We start from the raw sequence: 22108 nt of genomic DNA, 5'->3' as shown, positions 1-22108 counted from the left end.
CACTGTAGAAATGACACTCAAATTGAAAATCATTAAACAAAATCATGAAGATTTCCATCAGCCTTATCAAGGTGTAGATTACATCTCACAGTCCAGTGTTAGAATTTGTAATCAAGGCTGCATGGGATTTCTCTTAATGTGACTCCATTGCCAATGTCCACTTTAAGTATAATGCTGGGAACAGCTTGTGGATGTAACTCAGTTCCACCTCTTGACACCGTCAAAAGATCAGCTATGTGGATGTAGGAGGATCACCATCAGTTATTTTGATCGTCTACACCGGTCTAAAAATGTGGGCCCAATCAGAATGTGGACGATATCAGCACCAGGTATAAACGGGCCTTAAAGAACAGGAGTTAGCTGAACAACTCCAAATGTCTAGACTGTTCCTGGGGAGATGCAGTACTTAGTGTGTAATCTACAATTGACTGGCAGATACAGAAAATCAAAGATATCACGCTCCCCCAGTCCTGTAGGGCTCTATTCAATCGGCTTCACTGAAGCGTAAGAAATGTAAAGGTAATATCCTTATGAGCCGACATTATGCAGCGTTTAACGCGAATGCAGTCTCCACTAACGCGGGAACATTGCCTTTAAATTTCAATCACGCTAATGCTGAAGCCCCCTTCATCCAGCAGATTTTTTTGATGACATGACATTTTTTGTGCAAATTTAAGCGTACATGTCATTTACCTTGCCAGATGTCCCTATTCAGTCACTCTCTAGGGTTAAAACCACAATATTCCTCCCTGACTTTCCTCCTCACTTCAAGACAAGCAGAGCCAGTTGACTGGACCGATTGTGAGGTCACAGGCTGGATTGGGGATTCCCAAAGGGAAACAAACACATGGTCAAGTCAATCAGGAGCAGCTGAAGAGAGCCACAGTGACTGAATCAGCTGTGGCTCATCTCTCGCCATCTCGTGTACATGTATGCGTTTTGATACAATCTATTAATGTCTTGACTTAACACACTGGTGGATGTGGGAAATCCTGTTTTGTAATTACTGTATATCTCCTAAAATCAGTAAATCTGCTTTTTGCCTTTGTACTTGGTGTGTTTTTCTATTTTGTACTGTAATTCACATTTGACACCAATATGCATATCCTCTGAATATATAAGCCAATGAAAAAGGCCTACACAGAGTAGATCATCTTTTCAACACAATTTAACAACTACACTCTGGCCCTGTACACACCAAGGTTGTACAACTGATGTACAACCCATTTGACAAAAAGGTGTGATACCACTTTCTTCAGAAGTTGTCAAATGTGTTGTACATCAGTATAACCGGAGTGTTTATGGGGCCAATGACACTTTCACCCTCACATCCTGACATCAAAGAAGTGGCAAAGGAAATAGCGCCATATAAAAACAAGGACAAAGCAGCAAAGTAACAGTCATTGATCATTTAATGGCTATACCCTTAGGAAACACAGTTGACTGTTAAGACAGTACACTCTCACACACACACACAAATGCACACACACTAACATGTTATTTAACCATGAAAGACTAATTTGTCGTGTGGATTTCAAAGGGATCCCACTCAGACTTCTGACACACCAGTGGAGGGTCCTGAGTGTCAGTCTCTTAGCTCTGGGGATGGAAGGCCAGCCAGGTGTGACAGCTCTCATACTGGCTTGTCATGCTGTTATCTGTTGTTGTTATTTGGACTCTGAACAAAGTTGACGGAGTAGGATCCAGTGCCTGTATCCTGGTTCACTTGGAAGTTTGAGGTGGACAGGCCAAAAGGCCGTAGGAACATATTGCCCAAGTCCTTCAGCTTGCCTATGGACAAACAGACAGGGTAAGGCAAAATACATGAAGGCTAAATTATGACAAAAATTGTGATTATAACAATAAAATGACCAAAACATATGAAAACATTTCCATTAAGGTCTGTATTATTAAACAACCTTTCTTCTTCCTCCCAACACTCTGCTTTTTGGTTAACCACTCCCAGCCTAGTGGATCCACACAACATTATAGCTCACCATGATGGAACAGAACAACCCTAAAACTGCCACGGCATGTTGCGGCCACCCTCACTTGCGAACAATCTGAGTTATCATATCACAGTGCACCGTTCACAGTTTCTTGATGGTCAGTGAATGTACTTTAGTCTCTAGCCTTTTGAAATGTTCCCCTGGGGGTGCAATCTAATCTAGAAAAGCAGTAGGTGAAAAATACAAAAAGGTCTCATACCCATCATCTCTTCCTTCAGCTTCTCATTTCGCTCGTGGATCTGTTGTGGAAGCCGCTGTATGGAGAGAGAGAGAGAGAGAGAGAGAGAGTCAGTCAGTCAAGGTGGCTGGTTACTATTCTGTGGCCCCAACATTTCACACACACAACAGTGCACATCAGATATGATTTAGCTCCCTCTGATCTCACAACCTTTACCTGTTTGGATTAGAACATCAAGGACATGGTGTTACTACTTTACCCCCTGGTTGTCTTGACAACGTCACTGTGGTGGGACTATTGCATTAACCCCTGGACTAGAGCTAGTAACCTCAGATGTAGTGGGAAAGGGGGATACCTAGTCAGTTGTACAACTGAACACCAACTGAAATGTGTCTTCCGCATTTAACCAGAGGTGCCTTAATCAACATCCACGTTTTCGGCACCCAGGGAACAGTGGGTTACTTGCCTTGCTCAGGGGCAGAACGACAGATTTTTACCTTGTCAGCTCGGGGATTCGATCCAGCAACCTTTCGGTTACTGGCCCAATGCTCTAACCACTAGGCCGCCCCACAGTTTTTCCCCCTCAATCCATCACAGTAATATCTCATTATCCACCTCAGGTCAGAAGGAGCCCTTTTCTTTTCTTTGTAATTATTGGCATATTATATATAGGGTGCTGGTCTATACAGCATGCTTCCAATGACATACAGTGCCTTCAGAAAGTATTCACACTCCTTAACTTTTTCCACATTTTGTTGTGTTTGAATCGGAATTTAAAATGGATTCAATTGAGATTTCTCCTCACTGGCCTACAGTGCATTCGGAAAGTATTCATACCCCTGGACTATTTCCACATTTTGTTACATTACAGCCTTATTCTAAAATTGATTAAATTGCTTTTTCCCCCTCAATCTACACACAATATCCGACAAACCAACAACAGGTTGAGATATTTTTGCAAATGTATTACAAAACTGAAATATCACATTTTCATAAGTATTCAGACCTTTTACTGAGTACTTTGTTGAAGCACATTTGGCAGCGATCACAGCCGAGTCTTCTTGGGCATGACGCTATAAGCTTTGCACACCTGTATTTGGGGAGTTTCTCCCATTCTTCTCTGCAGATCCTCTCAAGCTCTGTCAGCTTGAATGGGGATCGTCGCTGCACAGCTATTTTCAGGTCTCTCCAGAGATGTTCTATCGGGTTCTAGTCCGGGCACTGGCACTCAAGGACATTGAGACTTGTCCCTAAGCCACTCCTGCATTGTCTTGGCTGTGTGCTTAGGATTGTTATCCTGTTGGAAGGAGAATCTTCGCCCCAGTCTGAGGTCCTGAGAGCTCTGGAGCAGGTTTTTAATCAAGTATCTCTCTGTACTTTGTTCCGTTCATCTTTCCCTCGACCCTGATTAGTCTCCCAATCCCTGCCCCTGAAAAACATCCCCAAAGCATGATGCTGCCACCACCATGCCTCACCGTAGGGATGGTGCCAGGTTTCCTCCAGACAAGACGCTTTGGCATTCAGGCCAAAGAGTTAGATCTTGGTTTCATCAGACCAGAGAATCTTGTTTCTCATGGTCTGAGAGTTCTTCAGGTGCCTTTTGGCAAACTCCAAGTGGGCTGTCATGTGCCTTTTACTGAAGAGTGGCTTCCGTCTGGTCAATCTACCATAAATTCCTGATTGGTGGAGTGCTGCAGAGATGGTTGTCCTTCTGGAAGATTCTCCCATTTCCACAGAAGAACTCCGGAGCTCTGTCAGAGTGACCATCGGGTTCTTGGTCACCTCCCTGACCAAGGCCCTTCTCCCCTGATTGCTCATTTTGGCCGGGCGGCAGGCTCTAGGAAAAGACTTGGTGGTTCCAACCTTCTATTAAGAATGATGGAGGCCACTGTGTTCTTGGGGATCTTATCATGTCTAATTGAATATACCACAGATGGACTCCAATCAAGTTGTAGAAACATCAAGGATGATTGATGGATGCCCATTTGTTATGTCAAGCCTAAATAAGTTCAGGAGTAAAAATGTGCTTCACAAGTCACATAATAAATTGCATGGACTCACTCCGTGTGCAACAAGCGTTTATGATTTTTAAATGACTACCTCATCTCTGTACCCCACCCATACAGTTATCTGTAAGGTTCCTCAGTTGAGCAGTACATTTCAAACACAGATTCAACCACAAATACCAGGGAGGATTTTCAATGACTTACAAAGAAGGGCACCTAATGGTAGATCGCAAAAAAAGCAGACATTGAATATCTATTTGAGCATGGTGAAGTTATTATTTACACTTTGGATGTTGTATCAATACACCCAGTCACTACAAAGAAACAGGCGTCCTTCCTAACTCAGGTGCCGGAGAAGAAGGAAACCACTCAGGAGGGGTTTCACCATGGTGGCTTTAAAACAGTTAGAGTTTAAAGGCTGTGCTGGGCAAGGAGAAAACTGAGGATGGATCAACAACACTGTAGTTACTCCACAATACTAACCTAATTGACAGAGTGACAAGGCACTAAAGTAATACTGCAAAAAAATGGCAAAGCAATTCACCTTCTTCCTGAATACAAAGTGTTATTGGATTTTCCCCAAACATAGCACATTACTAAGTACCACTCTCCATATTTCAAGTATAGTGGTGGCAGCATCATGTTATTGGTATGCTTGTAATTGTTAAGGACTGTGGAGTTGAAGATAAAAAATAAATGGAATGGAGCTAAGCACAGGCAAAATCCTCGAGGAAAACCCAGTTCAGTCTGCATTCCACCAGACACAGGAAGATGCATTCACCTTTCAGCAGGACAATAACCTAAAACACTTGGCCAAAGCTACACTTACCAAAAATACAGTGAATGTTCCTGAGTGGCCGAGTCAGAGTTTTGGCTTAAATCTACTGGAAAATCTATGGCAAGACCTGAAAATGGTTGTCTAGCAATGAACAGCTTCCAACTTGACAGATCTGTGTGTAAAACTCTTAGACACTCACAGCTGTAATCACTGCTAAAGGTGCTTCTACAAAGTATTGACTCAGGGTTGTGAATACTTATGTAAATGAGATATTTCTGTATTTCGTTTTAATCAATCCATTTGAAAATGTCTAAAAAAAACAATTCACTGTCTTTATGGGGTATTGTGTGTAGATTGGCAGATAAACATATATTTAATTCATGCAGTAACAACAAAATGTGGAATAAGTCAAACGGTATGAATACTTTCTGAAGGCTCTGTAACTGCTCTCATCTCACATTATCCATTCTAGACCAAACAAAGGAAATGTGGAGCTGTTGGGAGGAGTGGAGTTGATTCTTGGGTACGTGTGTGTGTGTGTTAGGGCCGGAGGAGATACATTAGACAGAGTATTTGGAGACCATTTAGTGTCTGCCGGTGTAGTTTCATATGAAAATAATTGCACTATACTCCTTCCTCTCCGTATTTTATCTGTCTTCTCCTTGCCTCGGTCTACTCTTCTGTTTCAGGCCAGGCCAAGATGTGCCGACCGCGTTCCAAATGGGTCCTAATCCCCTATAAAGTGCACTAGGCTAGGCCAGTTGTGCGCACCCGTAGGGCAGCACACAATTGGCCCAGCATCGTCCGGGTTAGGCCAGGGTAGCCCGTCATTGTATGATAAGATTTTGTTCTTAACTGATTTGCCTAATTAAATAAAGGTTCATGTTTTTTTTAAAGAACTGGGCAATATGGACAAAAATCCATATTGCGATAAATTGCCTGAATTGATGCGATAATGATAAATAGAACGATACATTTATAACAGTGTCGAGCACCAGTTATTATTATTATATTTTAAACTACTACTACTACTGGTTTGATGGTTGTAGCCAACAATTGTCCCATTAACAATAACCTATATTAGCAAACTTATTTAATTTCAAACTTCACATTTCTCTAGTATTGGCCACAAAATGTCTGCGATAAGCGGTCGGTGTGGATAATTTTGGGTTTATCGTCCCTGCTCTACTACTTAATGCACTATATATGTAATAGGGTGGCATTTGAGATGCAGGAGCTGTGAGCTTGTGTTGTGTAAGCCGCCTCCTCATGGCTACATTAGTAAGAGCTGCTGCTTGGCTCCTGTTGCTATGCATGGCCTCATTCAGAACAAAAAAAAACTTCTCTACCCTTGACACAGATACAGCCAACTCCAGCACAGACAGCCTCATAGAATGGAAAGACGAAAAAAAACCTTTGTCCAAGCCATTTCAGTTTGCCAATATTGCAAGTTAAACAGTGATGATTAATTCAAACCCTAGCTATTGAACGAGCAAGATCAATGAAATTGTCAAATAAGTGGGCCTCATATCAAAATCTTGTTTTTTCATCCAAGGCAACTCTAACAACATGTAAAACCCAATCCTTATACAGTACTCTCCAAGTGTTAAAAATGAACTATGTGCATGTACTGAATAGTGACCGTTAAGTGCTAAATTGTTACTTTGAGTTAAATGCCAGTTTTTGCCACTAACCATGCAGGCCTCTCTGGCTGCAGGCAGGTTTGGGTCTTTCTCCAGAGCAGCCTTGTAGTCTTCCAAAGCCTCATCCAGCTTGTCTGTTTTCTCATAGAGCTCTGCCCTCCGCAGGATCGCCCGCATGTAGTTTGGGTTCAACTCTATAGCTGGAGGTGAAAAAAACAAGGAAACAAATGTTCAGAGTGCTAGTTACATAGCAATGGGTATGAATAAATGTAATTCACCCAAATCTGCACCTGGTGTTGGTGATTTTGATAATAGCAACTGCAATTTACCGGATACACCTGGTTTGGGTGAACAGAAAATATGTAGAAACATGGGGGGTTCTGGAGTGGGAAGTGTGTTTGCTACACACACCAAGTAGGACACCAGGTGCCAGACAGTTCAATCATCTGACATGGTTGAATTACAATACATACAGATTTAACAGTCTCACCTTTTGTGCAGTCAGCAATGGCTTTCTCATTCTTATCCTGTTGGCGGGGAAAAAGGTTTGATTGAAACTCAGTCTGCATTTTGTTGTGTATTTGTCTAGGTGTTGTACATCTTTTTGGGTAGATAAGTTATGAGATGACATCATCAACTCCAAATGGCCCGTTGATGTTTTGACACATAGGACTCGAATGAATCAGGCAAGAACATAGCTCCCATTCAAACCTATTGTTACAGTGCAGTACCACTAGGTGTCACAAGAGCTCTGCGTCTTTTTGCCCTGCCACTAAACTGCGCACATGACTTCACAATAGTAGAAGATAGTTTACTTCAAGACAATTGTGCCATAAAAGGTACACTTTAGCCATATGTTATAATTTATATAGGTAGCCGCCTGAGAAGGTATTTTGACAAAACAAACAGAAATGTAGGAAACCTCAGGAGGGTAATAACAATCAACTAGGTAAACTCAGATAGGTCCTCAGAATTCCCCACTTGGTTAAGTTTATTGTTGCTATCAGTCTTACCAGGTGCAGGCGGGCAGCAGCACGGTTAGAGAAGAGAATAGCCCTCTCCTTGCTGTAACACACAGGGCACACTCCCAAAGCTGCCGTGTAAGACTCCTCTGCCTCAGTGTGCTCTAGGAAGATAAAGGGTCAGTCAATTCCTATTGGACACGTTTCCACTAACAGCCGTCCTACAGCAGTTTAGCCTACAGCAGCTTACCTCCACTCTTGAACTGACTGTTCCCCTTGTCCTTTAGTGTCATGCTCTCCTCTCTGCGGCTCTATGGCACAAAGGAAACAAACATTAAACACAAAAGATGGGGAGCTTTTGCAATGTCAACTTACTAAGCACCAAATGATGGTTGTAGAGTTTCAAGTTGGAAAAAAAGCATCTTGCATTTTGGTGAGTTATTATTATAACAGAAACACGTTGTAGGAAACTAATGTTTAGACTAGGATAAAATTCACCTCCTTTTCTTCCTCTGTCAGGACTTTTTCCACTTCTCTCAGATACTCCTCGTCAAACTCAGGAGCCGGGTTCTCTTCTCCTTTCAGTTCAGTATCAGAATCTCCCCCTTCAACTGCCAAACTCAAGTCTTCTTCAGTGCACTCATCCCAACTCTCTTTCTCCTCCTCCATTCCTTCACCTCTCTCCCCCTCTTTATCTTCCAATATTGTCGTTCTCACCCCTGACATCTCAGCTTCTCCTAACTCTGCATTGATGTGTTCTTCCTCTGTGTTTTGTGAGTTGTTCAATCGGACTGTCTCTTTACTGTCTCCCTCTGCTCCCTGGCATAACGGTGGGGCTTCTGAACAGTCAGTCTTCCTTTCCTTGTCACTCATGGAGCCGTCTGCTCCATCCAGAGACTCCTCACAGTCAAAGAAGTCATCGTCCTCCTGCTCAGTACCCCTGTGGGCTGCTGTGCTTTGGCTGTCTGGACATTCATGTTGTTTGGATACTCTCATAGCATTGGTCAGAGAGTTGGTCATCTTGTCAAGGAGCACCTCGGACTCCTTTTCTGCTGTGGAATCCATACAATTTTCTCCCTGTACAAAACTTCACATAAGAAGAAGGCGTTGTAGTCAGTTCTACATTCTGTCAATTTAACCTGCATCTCAGTTTAATCTAAGGATAGACTATGTCACAGTGCACTGAGATACCAGTGACCGGAGATAATATAATTCACATAGCTAGCCAGAGCAGTGGCCTCGAGCTCTCAAATCTCAGCTAGCAGGGTGATTCTCATTAAAACAGTTTTAAAATGTCTGTAGCAAATTGAGTTAAATTGAGTTAGGATGCTATGATGCATCCTAAAAAAAATCAACTATCATTCTGAGGAATAAGATGTGTCGTTTTTGGGAAAGTGTCTTATTTTAAATACATTAACATTTAACACATTTAAAAAATTTTCACCCCAAAGTCTTATTACCCGAAATGAGTCCAGATTAATTTCTCGGGTCATTTTATGAAATGTTTTATTTGATTAAAACAAAATACAGAGTGTACAAAGCATTATGTACACCTGTATTCTAGCTTGAAATATGTTCAGAACCTAACAAGGGGGAGGAGACAGGTTAAGACTTATAAGCCTGGAGACAACTGAGACACGGATTGTGTATGTGTGCCATTCAGAGGCTGAATGGGCAAGAAAATATTTAAGTGCATTTGAACAGGGTATGGTAGTAGGTGCCAGGTGTATCGGTTTGAGTCAAGAACTGCAACGCTGGTGGGTTTTTCACGCTCAACATGGGCCAGCATCAGTGTGGAACACCCTCTAGAGTCCATAAACCGACGAATTGAGGCTGTTCTGAGGGGAAAGGGGTGCAACTCAAAAACAGGAGTGGAGGCTATTATAGCAGCAAAGGGGGGACCAACTCCATATTAATGCCCATGATTTTGGAATGAGATGTTCGACAAGCAGGTGTCCACATACACTACATGACCAAAAGTATTTATTTTCAAGGACCATCAATTTGTAATAGTTCTTATTTTGCAACTGTTTCTAGTCGCCACCAGATGGCAGGATATCGCCACAACCTGATATGTGGATACTTGCTCATGGAACATCTCATTCCAAAATCATGGGTATTAATGTGAAGTTGGTCCCCCCCATTGCTGCTATAACAGCTTTAACTCTTCTGGGAAGGCTTTCCACTAGATGTTTGAACATTACTGTGAGGACTTGCTTCCATTCAGCCACAAGAGCATTAGTGAGGTCGGGCACCGATGTTGGGCGATTAGGCCTGGTTCGCAGTCGGCGTTCCAATTAATCCCAAAGGTGTTCGATGGGGGTGAGGTCAGGGCTCTGTGCAGGCCAGTCAAGTTCTTCCACACCGATCAACAAATCATATCTGTATGGACCTCGCTTTGTTCACGGGGGCATTGTCATGCTGAAATAGGAAAGGGCCTTCCATAAACTGTTGCTACAAAGTTGGAAGCACAGAATCATCTAGAATGTCATTGTATGCAGTAGTGTTAAGATTTCCCTTCACTGAAACTAAGGGGCCTAGCGCAAACCATGAAAAACAGCCCCAGAACATAAGGTCTCCTCCACCAAACATTACAGTTGGCACTATGCATTGGGGCAGGTATGTTCTCCAGGCATCCGCCAAACCAAGAGTTGACCGTCGGACTGCCAGATGTGCCACGTTGAAAGTAACTGAGTTTTTCAGTAAGGCCATTCTACTGCCAATGTTCGTCTATGGAGATTGCATGGCGGTGTGTTCGATTTTAAACATCTGTTAGCAAAGGGTGTGGCTGAAATAGCCAAATCCACTAATTTGAAAGGGATGTTCACATACTTTTGTATATATAGTGTACATGAGTGGTAAATCAGTACTGATGTTGTAATTTGAGTAGTGATGAGCAGAATTTAGGACATACCGGTGAACACACATTTCCCATTCACATTCCTAAACAATTCCAGCTTAGTATTGTACACTGAACAAAAATATAAAACGCAACATGTAAAGTGTTGGTCCCATGTTTCATGAGCTGAAATAAAAGATCCCAGAAACTTTCCATACGCACAAAAATCATATTTTCTCAAATATTGTGCACAAATATGTTTACATCCCTGTTAGTGAGTATTTTTTCCTTTGCCAAGATAATCCATCCACCTGACAGATGTGGCATATCAAGAAGCTGATTAAACCGCATGATCATTACACGGGTTACACCTCGTGCTGGGGACAATAAAAGGCCAATCTAAAATGTCACAACACAATGCCACAGATGTCTCAAGTTTTGAGGGAGCATACAATTGGCATGCTGACTGCAGGAATGTCCAGCAGAACTGTTGACAGATCATTTAAAGTTAATTTCTCGACCGTAAGCCACCTCCAACATTGTTTTAGAGAATTTGGCAGTACGTCCAACAGGGCTCACAACCACAGACCACGTGCATGGCGTTGTGTGGGCGAGCGGTTTGCTGTCAACACTAAACACAGTGCCACATTGTGGCAGTGGGGTTATGGTATGGGCAGGCATAAGCTACGGACAACAAACCCAATTTTAAAGATGGCAATTTGAATGCACAGAGATACTGTGACGAGATCCTAAAGACCCATTGTCGTGCCATTCATCCTCCGCCATCACCTCAAAGTTTCAGCATGATAATGCATGGCCCCATGTCACAAGGATCTGCACACAATTCCTTGAAATTGAAAATGTCCCAGTTCTTCTATGGCCTGCATAATCACCAGATATGTCACCCATTTAACATGTTTGGGATGCTCTGGATCGACATGTAAAACAGCTTCTTTCAGTTCTCTTAATATCCAGAAACTTCGCACACCCATTGAAGATAAGTGGGACAACATTCCACAATCAACAGCCTAATTAACTCTATGCAAAGGAGAAGACGACTGGTTTTCTGATCCACTCTCATACCTTTAAGGTATCTGTGACCAACAGATGCATATCTGTATTCCCAGTTATGTGGAATCCATAGATTTGGGCCTAATTTATTTATTTCAATTGACTGATTTCCTTATGTGATTTGTAACAGTAAAATATTCAAAATTGTTGCATGTTGCGTTTATATTTTGGGATATTTGAGAATCTACTACTTAACAGCTACGAAAAAGCGTCTTGCTTCCAACTGGCAGCTTTATAGTGTCACCGGTCGGGAGAAGGGCAGGTGGACTGTGTGAGGAAAACGGCACGTGAACGGCAGGATCTGGGCTGCCGCTTGATAAAGAGGAATATCGCGGGCGCCCCTGAATGAGGAGATTGGCAAAAAAAGCACTTGAGGTTGTTGAAGAGAAAAAGTCACAATGTAGAACTGGCGCCAGAGCAGGATGCAGCGTTGTGTCTCTCCCCCTTCATGTGGCTATTCAGGGCCGATTCACCCATGCTGGCAATGTCGAAGTCTTTTTCTTTGCACTTTACACGGTGAGGGTTGGTTGAGTTCAGTGATGTAGTGGTAAAAAAAGGTGGGTAAACTATAATGAACAAAAATATAAAACAACAAGTAATACGTTGGTCACATGTTTCATGAACTGAACTAAAAGATCCCAGAAATGTTTCATACGCAAAAAAAGCAGGTTGAATCTACATTTGCCCATCATTTTAGCTATCAATGTGATGTTCGGCAGGACCTAATCAATCAATTCTGTAACTGCCTGGCTGAGTGGAGGTCTGTGGGTAGAATGAGCGAGCTCGCCTGGCAACCAGAGCGCAAAACACGTGAGGAAATAAAACTCAATAGTCTGCCTGGAAATTAATTTGCAAGACCAACATATTTTTCTAATATTTTTTTAAACTTATTTGATCCTTTTCTGTTCCACTCATTTTAATTCAAGTACCAAGTTGAGAAAGTGTCTAATTTTCAAGGAATTCTAGGACTTGAATTTCAGAGTGCCAAATTAAAGTACTTTAAGCACCTTGTGCGAAACCAAAGTCAGACCTTTTCATCAGGTAAGCAATGGCAAAAAAATATTTGAAATATTGATTTGTATATATATTTTTTTGAACTGTTGAGGTAATGAGAATTTTGTGAAAATGTTGGTAAAATGCATAACATCTGATTTAAAAATATAATTAAAATATAGATAAGTACAGACTAATCGCAGTGAATCAAGAGAAAATTGGGTGGGAAAATTACAAGGATTATTATTATTTTTTGACAGTTTCGTGAAAATGACCCAGCTACACTTTGAAATGGCAGTGAAATGTGAATGCGTCCATACAGACATTAAAGAGTAGGTAGTGTAAGGCACAGAGAATGTTCGACCAACCTTTACTTGGAGACAAACACGTCTTCTAAACTTCCATATGTAGTTGCAAGGGTTTGTTTGAATTCAGAAAATGATCTGTTATTCAATAAAATAAAATAAAATATCCATTAAGTAATCCAACAACGTGTACTCTGCCATCTTGTATTTTTTTAAATCTTCCCATTGATCGAGAGGCGAGTTTCATCATGACATGCTGCACTTTGGGTAGGACACCCGTCTCAAACAATAACAGAAGATTTGAAATAGACGAGATGGCAGCCTACATATTGATGGATTACTTAATGGATAAATATTTTTATTTAACTGAATAACAGAACATTTTCTAAATTCAAACAAACCCCTGCAACTACACATGGAAGTTTAGAATACGTGTTTGTCTTCCAAGTCAGCAATTGAAGAAGTATCGCCAAGTAAAGGTTGGTCGAACATTCTCTGTGCTATGCTTTACACTACCTACTGTGTAACAGCTGTATGGAAGCATTCATATACAGTGACTTCAGGAAGTATTCACGTCCCCTTTACATTTTCCACATTTTGTTGTGCTACAGCCTGAATTTAAAATGGATTAAAATGTAGATTTTGTCACTGGCCTACGACACACAATACCCCATAATGTCAAAGTGGATTTAAAAAAAAAAGTTTTCCAAATGAATAAAAAATGAAAAGCTGAAATGTATTGAGTCAATAAGTATTCAACTCCTTTGTCATGACAAGCCTAAATAAGTTAAGGAGTAGAAATATGCTTAACAAGTCACATAATACATTGCATGGACTCTGTGTGCAATAATAGTGTTTAACATGACTGTTGAATGACTACCTCATCTATGTACCACACACATACAATTATTTGTAAGGTCCCTTAGTTGACCAGTGAATTTCAAACACAGATTCAACCACAAGGCACCGATTAGTAAAGCTAATAAAAAGTAGACATTGAAAATCTCTTTGAGCATGGTGAAGTTATCAACTACACTTTGGATGTTGTATCAATACACCCAGTCACTACAAAGATAAAGGCGTCCTTCCTAACTCAGTTGCCGGAGAGGAAGGAAACCGCTCAGGGATTTCACCATGAGGCCCACGGTGACTTTAAAACAGAGTTTAATGGCTGTGATAGGAGATAACTGAGGATGGATCAACAACACTGTAGTTACAGTGGGGCAAAAAAGTATTTAGTCAGCCACCAATTGTGCAAGTTCTCCCACTTAAAAAGATGAGAGAGGCCTGTAATTTTCATCATAGGTACACTTCAACTATGACAGACAAAATGAGCGAAAAAAAATCCAGAAAATCACATTGTAGGATTTTTAATGAATTTATTTGCAAATTATGGTGGAAAATAAGTATTTGGTCACCTACAAACAAGCAAGATTTCTGGCTATCACAGACCTGTAACTTCTTCTTTAAGAGGCTGCCCTGTCCTCCACCTGTTACCTGTATTAATGGCACCTGTTTGAACTTGTTATCAGTATTAAAGACACCTGTCCACAACCTCAAACAGTCACACTCCAAACTCCACTATGGCCAAGACCAAAGAGCTGTCAAAGGACACCAGAAACAAAATTGTAGACCTGCACCAGGCTGGGAAGACTGAATCTGCAATAGGTAAGCAGCTTGGTTTGAATAAATCAACTGTGGGAGCAATTATTAGGAAATGGAAGATTTACAAGACCACTGATAATCTCCCTCGATCTGGGGCTCCACGCAAGATCTCACCCCGTGGCGTCAAAATGATCACAAGAACGGTGAGAAAAATCCCAGAACCACACGGGGGGACCTAGTGAATGACCTGCAGAGAGCTGGGACCAAAGTAACAAAGCCTACCATCAGCAAGGGCATTGAAGATGAAATGTGGCTGGGTCTTTCAGCATGACAATGATCCCAAACACACCGCCCGGGCAACGATGGAGTGGCTTCGTAAGAAGCATTTCAAGGTCCTGGAGTGGCCTAGCCAGTCTCCAGATCTCAACCCCATAGAAAATCTTTGGAGGGAGTTGAAAGTCCGTGTTTCCCAGCAACAGCCCCAAAACATCACTGCTCTAGAGGAGATCTGCATGGAGGAATGGGCGAAAATACCAGCAACAGTGTGTGAAAACCTTGGGAAGACTTACAGAAAACATTTGACCTCTGTCATTGCCAACAAAGGGTATATAACAAAGTACTTAGATAAACTTTTGTTATTGACCAAATACTTATTTTCCACCGTAATTTGCAAATAAATTCATTAAAAATCCTACAATGTGATTTTCTGGATTTTTTTCTCTCATTTTGTCTGTCATAGTTGAAGTTTACCTATGATGAAAATTACAGGCCTCTCTCATCTTTTTAAGTGGGAGAACTTGCACAATTGGTGGCTGACTAAATACTTTTTTGCCCCACTGTACTCCACAATACTAACCTGATTTACATAGTGAAAAGATAGAAGATTGTACAGAATCAAAATATTCCAAAACACGCATCCTGTTTGCAACAAGGCGCTAATGTAACTGTCAAAAAAATGTGGCAAAGAACACTTGGATTACAGCCGAGTGTTCCGCCCTGCTCAACCCGGTGTTGCTCATTCAGCCGACAGAAACTTTCAACCGGTTCTCCCCATTAAGCAACGAGATGGAGTCAGAGGGCGAGCCCTCTCAGGTTTCTCCTCCACTCGCTATGGTCGGTCTGAGCCGCCGAAGCCTCCCACCTCTAACAAACTGAAAACCCTAGTCATTGGCAACTTCATTACCTGCAATATTTGACTTAAAAAGAATCATCTAGGGGCCTCCCGGGTGGCGCAGTGGTTAAGAGCGCTGTACTGCAGCGCCAGCTGTGCCACCAGAGACTCTGGGTTTGCGCCCAGGCTCTGTCGTAACCGGCCGCGACCGGGAGGTCCGTGGGGCGACGCACAATTGGCACAAAACGCACAATCTAGCGTCGCCCGGGTTAGGGAGGGATTGGCCGGTAGGGATAACCTTGTCTCATCACGCACTAGCGACTCCTGTGGCGGGCCGGGCGCAGTGCGCGCTAACCAAGGTTGCCAGGTGCATGGTGTTTCCTCCGACACATTGGTGTGGCTGGCTTCCGGGTTGGATGCGCGCTGTGTTAAGAAACAGTGCGGCTTGGTTGGGTTGTGTATCAGAGGACGCATGACTTTCAACCTTCGTCTCTCCCGAGCCCGTACGGGAGTTGTAGTGATGAGACAAGATAGTAGCTACTAAACAATTGGATACCACGAAATTGGGGAGAAAACGGGGTAAAAATAAATATTAAAAAAATAAAAAGAATCATCCAGCAATCATTCACTGTTTACCAGGGGGCAGACCTACCAGCAAAGGCTAATCTGAAGATGGTGCTGGCTAAGGCTAAAACTGGCAGGTGTAGAAAGTATAGGGTTATTGTTATCCACGTCTGAACCAACGATGTTAGGATGAAACAGTTAGAGGTCACCAAGTGCAACACATCTTCAGCATGTAAATCAGCTAGAAAGATGTGTCGGCATCGAGTAATTGTCTCTGGCCCCCTCCCAGTTAGGGGACTGATGAGCTCTACAGTCTCACAACTTTATCGCTGGTTGAAAACTGTTTTCTGCCCCTCCCAAAAGATAGAATTTGTAGATAATTGGCCCTCTTTCTGGGACTCACCCACAAACAGGACCATGGCCTGCTGAGGAATGACAGACTCCATTCTAGCTGGAGGGGTGCTCTCATCTTATCTTATCTCATCTATGAAAATAGACAGGGCTCTAACTCCTCTAGCGCCACAATGAGAAGCTTAGAGTCTGCGCCACAATGACCAGCTTAGAGTCTGCCACTAGCACAGTCAGTGTAGTCAGCTAAGCTATCCCCATTGAGACTGTGTCTGTGCCTCGATCTAGGCTAAGCAAAACAAACATGGCTGTGTTCACCCTCACAATTTCACTGGAATAAAGACCTCCTCCATTCTTGTGATTATTGAGAGATTGAGATCTCACATCTCAAAATAGTGTTACTTAATGTTAGATCCCTCACTTCCAAGGAAGTCAGTCAATTAACTAATCACTGATCATAATCTTGATGTGATTGGCCTAACTGAAATATGGCTCAAGCCTGATGAATGTACTGTGTTAATTGAGGCCTCTCCTCCTGGTTACACTAGTGACCATATCCACTGTGCATCTTGCAAAGGTGGAGGTGTTGCTAACATTTATGGACAGCAGCAAATTTCAATTTACAAAAAAGAAAATGACTGCGTTTTCATCTTTTGAGCATCTAGTCATGGAATCTATGCAGCCTACTTATAGTTACTGTTTACAGGACTCCTGGGCCGTATACAACGTTCCTCACCGAGTTCCCAGAATTCCTATCAGACCTATCGGCAGGTAACATAAAAACATTTGGACTTTAATATTCACATGGAAAAGTCCACAGACCCACTCAAAAAGGCTTTCAGAGTCATTATCGACTCAGTGGGTTTTGTCCAACATGTCATCCAGACCTACTGTACTAATTGCCACAGTCAATACCCGGATCTAGTTTTGTCCCGTGGAATAAATATTGTAGATCTAAATGTTTTTCCTCATAACCCTGGACAATCGGACCACTATTTTATTAAGTTAGCAATCGCAACAAATAATCTGCTCAAACCCCAACCAAAAATCAACGAAAGCAGTGCTATAAATTCTCGGACAAACCCAAAGATTCCTAGATGCACTTCCTGACTCCCTCCACCTACCTAAGGATGATGGAGAACAGAAATCAGTTAAGTACCTAACTGAGGATCTTAACTTAACCTTGCATCATACCCTTGACGCAGTTGCACCCCTAAAAAAAAAAGAAATTTGGCATGAGAAATTTGCACCCTGGTATACAGAAAATACTCAAGCCCTGAAGCAAGCCTCCAGAAAATTGGAACGGAAATGGCGCTCCACCAAACTGGAAGTCTTCCGACTAGCTTGGAAATACAGTACCGTGAAATATCAGAGCCCTCACTGCTGCTCGGACGTCCTATTTTTTCAACCTAATTGAGGAGAATAAGAACAATCCAACATTTATTTTTGATACTGTGGCAAAGCTAACTAAAAAGCAGCAGTCAACATTAGAGGATAGCCTTCACTTCAGCAGTGATAAATTAATGAACATCTTTGATAAAAAGATCATCATCATTAGAAAGCAAATTACGGACACTTTGAATCCGCGTATGTCTCCAAAACTTAGTTGTCCCGAGTCTGCACAGAACTGCCAGGACCTAGGATCAACAGAAACACTAAAGTTTTTTAATCCTGTATCTCTTGACATATTTATGAAAATAGTAATGGCCTCTAAACCGTCAAACTGCATACTGGACCCTATTCAAACTAAACATCTGAAAGTGCTACTTCCTGTGCTTGGCCCCCCAATGTTGAACATAATAAATGACTCCCTATCCACCGGATGTGTACCAATATCACTGAAAGTGGCAGTAATAAAGCCTCTTGAAAAAGACAAACCATGACATGGAAAATGTAAAAAACTAAAAATCGGCTTATATCAACTCTCCCAACCCTTTCAAACATTTTTGAAAAAGCTGTTGCGCAGCAACTCACTGCCTTCCCGAAGACAAATAATGTATACCATATGCCTCAGTCTGGTTTTAGATCCCATTATAGCACTGAGACTGCACTCGTGAAGGTGTGAAATGACCTTTTAATGCCATCAGACCAAGGCTCTGCATCTGTCCTCGTGGTCCTAGACATTAGTACTGCTTTTGGCACCATCAATCACCATATTCTTTTGGAGAGATTAGAAACCCTAATTGGTCTACACAGACAAGTTCTTGCCTGGTTTAGATCTTATATGTCGTAAAGATATCCATTTGTCTCTGTGGATGGTTTGGCCTCTGACAAATCAATTGTAATAGGCGTTCCTCAAGGTTGCCTACCCTGAAAGCCTCTGTTTCAGACATAAGGAAGTGGATGGCATCAAATGTTTTACTTTTAAACTTGGACAAAATAGAGATGCTAGTTCTAGGTCCCAAGAAACAAAGAGATCTGCTGATGGATCTGACAATTATGCTTGATGGTTGTACAGCCATCTCAAATAAAACTAGTGAAAGACCTCAGCGTTACACTGGACCCTGATCTCTCTTTTGACGAACATATCAAGAATATTTCAAAGACAGCTTTTTTCCACCTTCGTAACATTGCAAAAATCAGAAACTTTTTGGCCAAAGATTATGCAGAAAAGCTAATCCATGCTTTTGTTAATTTTACTATTGCAGTGCTCTACTCTCCAGCTACCTGGTTAAAGCACTAAATAAACTTCAGTTAGTGCTAAACACTGCTGCTAGAATCCTGACAAGAACCAAATAAAATCATATTACTCCAGTTAGCCTCTACATTGGCTTCCTGTTAAGGCTAGGGCTGATTTCAAGGTTTTACTGCTAAAGCATTACATTGGATTGATCCTACCTATCTTTCCAATTTGGTCCTGCCGTACATACCTACACGTACGCTACGGTCACAAGACACAGGCCTCCTTATTGTCCCTATAATTTGCTAAGCAAACAGCTGGAGGCAGGGCCTTCTCCTATAGACCTCACTTTTTATTGAACGGTCAGCATATCGATGTGAGAGACACAGACTTGGTCTTGAGTCTTTACTGAAGACTCATCTCTTCAGTAGGTCCTATGATTGAGTGTAGTCTGGCCCATGGGTACGAAGGTGAACGGCAAGGCACTGGAGCGACGAACTGCCCTTGCTGTCTCTGCCTGGCCGGCTCTCTCCACTGGGATTCTCTATCTCTGACCCTATTACGCGGCCTGAGTCACTGGCTTACTAGTGCTCTGCCTTGCCGTCCCTAGGAGGGGTGCGTGACTTGAGTGGGTTGAGTCACAGATGTAATCTTCCTTTCCGGTTTTGCACCCCCTCAGGCTTTTGCGGTGGAGATCTTCGTAGGCTATACTCAGCCTTGTCTCAGGGTAGTAAATTGGTGGTCTGATGATATCCCTCGTGGGGTTATATACTGCCTGGTTGGCCCTGTCTGGGGGTATTGTCGGACAAGGCCACGGTGTCCCCCAACACACCCCTCTGTCCGTCTCTAGTGTCTGCTGCAAGAGTCTATGTGCCGGGGGGCTACGGTCAGTCTGTTATATCTGGTGTAATTCTCATGTCTTATCAAGTGTCCTGTGTGAATTTAAGCATGCTCCCTCTAATTATCTCTCTCTCCCTCCACTCCCGGAGGACCTGAGCCCTAGGATCATGCCTCAGGAGTACCTGGCCTGATGACTCCTGGCTGTCCCCAGTCCACCTGGTCATGCTACTGCTACAGTTTCAACTGTTCTACCTGCGGCTAGGAAACCCTGATCCGTTCACCGGTCGTGCTACCTACCACCGGACCTGTTGCACCCTCTACAACCGCTGTGATTATTTGATACTGCTGGTCATCTATGAATGTTTGAAGGTGATTCTACAAAGTATTGACTCATGGGTGTGAGTACTTATGTAAATGTAATCTTTCTGGATTTCATTTTCAGTAAATTTGCTAACATTTCTAAAAACATGTATTCACTTTGTCAATATGGGGTATTGTGTGTAGATGGGTGAGAAATGTATTTAAACCAATTTGAATCCTGGCTGTAACAACAATTGCGGAATAAATCAAGGGGTGTGAATACTCCGAAGGCAATGTATCACGGCCGTTTAAGCCTCTTGATGTCAGCTCCCTCTCTAACACGAATGTAGAGGCATGGACACTTTTTTTTACTTCTAGCTACTACGTTCGCTACAAAACTGTTTACTTAATATTAGTATTATGTTTTCTTATCTAGCAGCAAAAAAAAAATGTTTTACTTCAGCGATAAAGCTAACGTTAGCTTGCTAGCTAAATTCATGCGTTAGCTAGCTAGCATAATGCTACCTAACATGTACAGACCCAAATTATACACATTTTGACATTTTAATTATGTTATCTTCATATACATTTCAATACCTGAAGCTAAATTACTTCTTCACCATCGTAAACATATATATATATATATATATATATTACAAAGGTTCGTTAAGGAGTATAATATTGCATATTTAGGATTTAGTACAGTCCTACCTCTACTCACGATGACGTTCCCTCTGTAAACAATGCTTCCGCTTGCTTATCCAATCACATAAGGGTTACGACCCCGAGGAACTCTGGGATATGTAGTCATTAAGGAAACACTTGGCTTAATGAATGTTTCACATAAATACTGTCTGTTTCGTCACAGAATTATTCTTTGGTTTCACCCTGAAGAAAACCATTAAAAACCGACTAATTCATGAATGAATCTCTCTCAAACGTGCCTTTCAGAAATCCAGCTAACAATTCTAGGGAGAGAAAGCGTTTTTGTAAGGTTACTCTAATGTTTGAGTGTTCTATCTATGTTAGCAAGAATATTATAATATTTTGGTGTTAAAGTTAGGTGAACATTCCCTCAATGTCAAGCAGAACTGATTTAGAACGTGTTTGCAATGTTCACAGAATATACTACATCAATGTTCTAGATGTGTTATATGGGACATTGCAAGAACATTCATGTGTCCAGTTAGGAGAATATTCCCTCAACGTCCCACCAAACATACACAGGACATGGATGCCAATGTTCTCACAATACAATATATTAATGTTCTAGACAAGCTTCATGGAAATGTTGAAAGAACATTTCTGTGTATCAGTTGTCAGGATGTCAATCTGATGGTCTCAAAGAAACATTATCCAAAAAAGGTATATTTCATTAAACATCACACCTTGTTACTATTGTCAAGCACATCAAGGCCTTGATTGGTGAACCGCTGATTCATTACCAGCTCTTTTTGTCTGTTGACAAGTTTAGGGATACTCACACACAGTGGGTGTTTCACATACAGTGTTTTCAACTTACATGTTTGACACTGCATGTTCATTTATATAGTAATTATGATTTAACATGTCCTCACCTGGGCTTTGAACTCACAAACCTCTAGGTTTACAGTACTCAGATCTTCTTGCTACGCCCCCATGTCTGTGTCAGTTATCAGTTAATTTGACTATTCTCTCATCATTCTCTCATTTCCTTATTTCAACCATTTAAGAGATTTCTGTATAGTTGTTTAATGGTTTTGGCACATAATAACCCCTTATAATGATACTCCTGAACCACTATGATCAATGCAAGTTTTTCTTGAGTGTACTTTGAACTGAACTCAGATTTATTTCAAAGTGCATTCATCCTATTGCTTAGACATATCAAGTTGTTTCAGACCTACAAAAGGGCATTGTTCAGGGGAGTTAGGTTTTCTCCTGGACAATATTCTCC

General features: G+C 41.8%; 1 protein-coding gene across 1 annotated transcript; it reads right to left on the bottom strand.

The window, feature by feature from the left end:
- Positions 1-1394: 1394 nt before the first annotated feature.
- Positions 1395-20951, bottom strand: ttc1 (tetratricopeptide repeat domain 1). Its single transcript, XM_024432614.2, has 8 exons — positions 20884-20951; positions 8075-8663; positions 7827-7887; positions 7628-7740; positions 7105-7141; positions 6666-6814; positions 2209-2263; positions 1395-1791 (listed from the first exon to the last, which is right to left on the bottom strand). The coding sequence occupies exons 2-8, from the start codon at positions 8639-8641 to the stop codon at positions 1655-1657; spliced, it is 1119 nt and encodes a 372-aa protein (XP_024288382.1). The 5' UTR covers positions 8642-8663; positions 20884-20951; the 3' UTR covers positions 1395-1654.
- Between the last annotated feature and the right edge of the window lie 1157 nt (positions 20952-22108).

The sequence above is a fragment of the Oncorhynchus tshawytscha genome, linkage group LG09, assembly GCF_018296145.1.
Source record: "Oncorhynchus tshawytscha isolate Ot180627B linkage group LG09, Otsh_v2.0, whole genome shotgun sequence".
NCBI lineage: Eukaryota > Metazoa > Chordata > Actinopteri > Salmoniformes > Salmonidae > Oncorhynchus > Oncorhynchus tshawytscha.
Note: the sequence above shows the minus strand (reverse complement) of the source record. Positions and strands in the feature narration are given on the sequence as shown.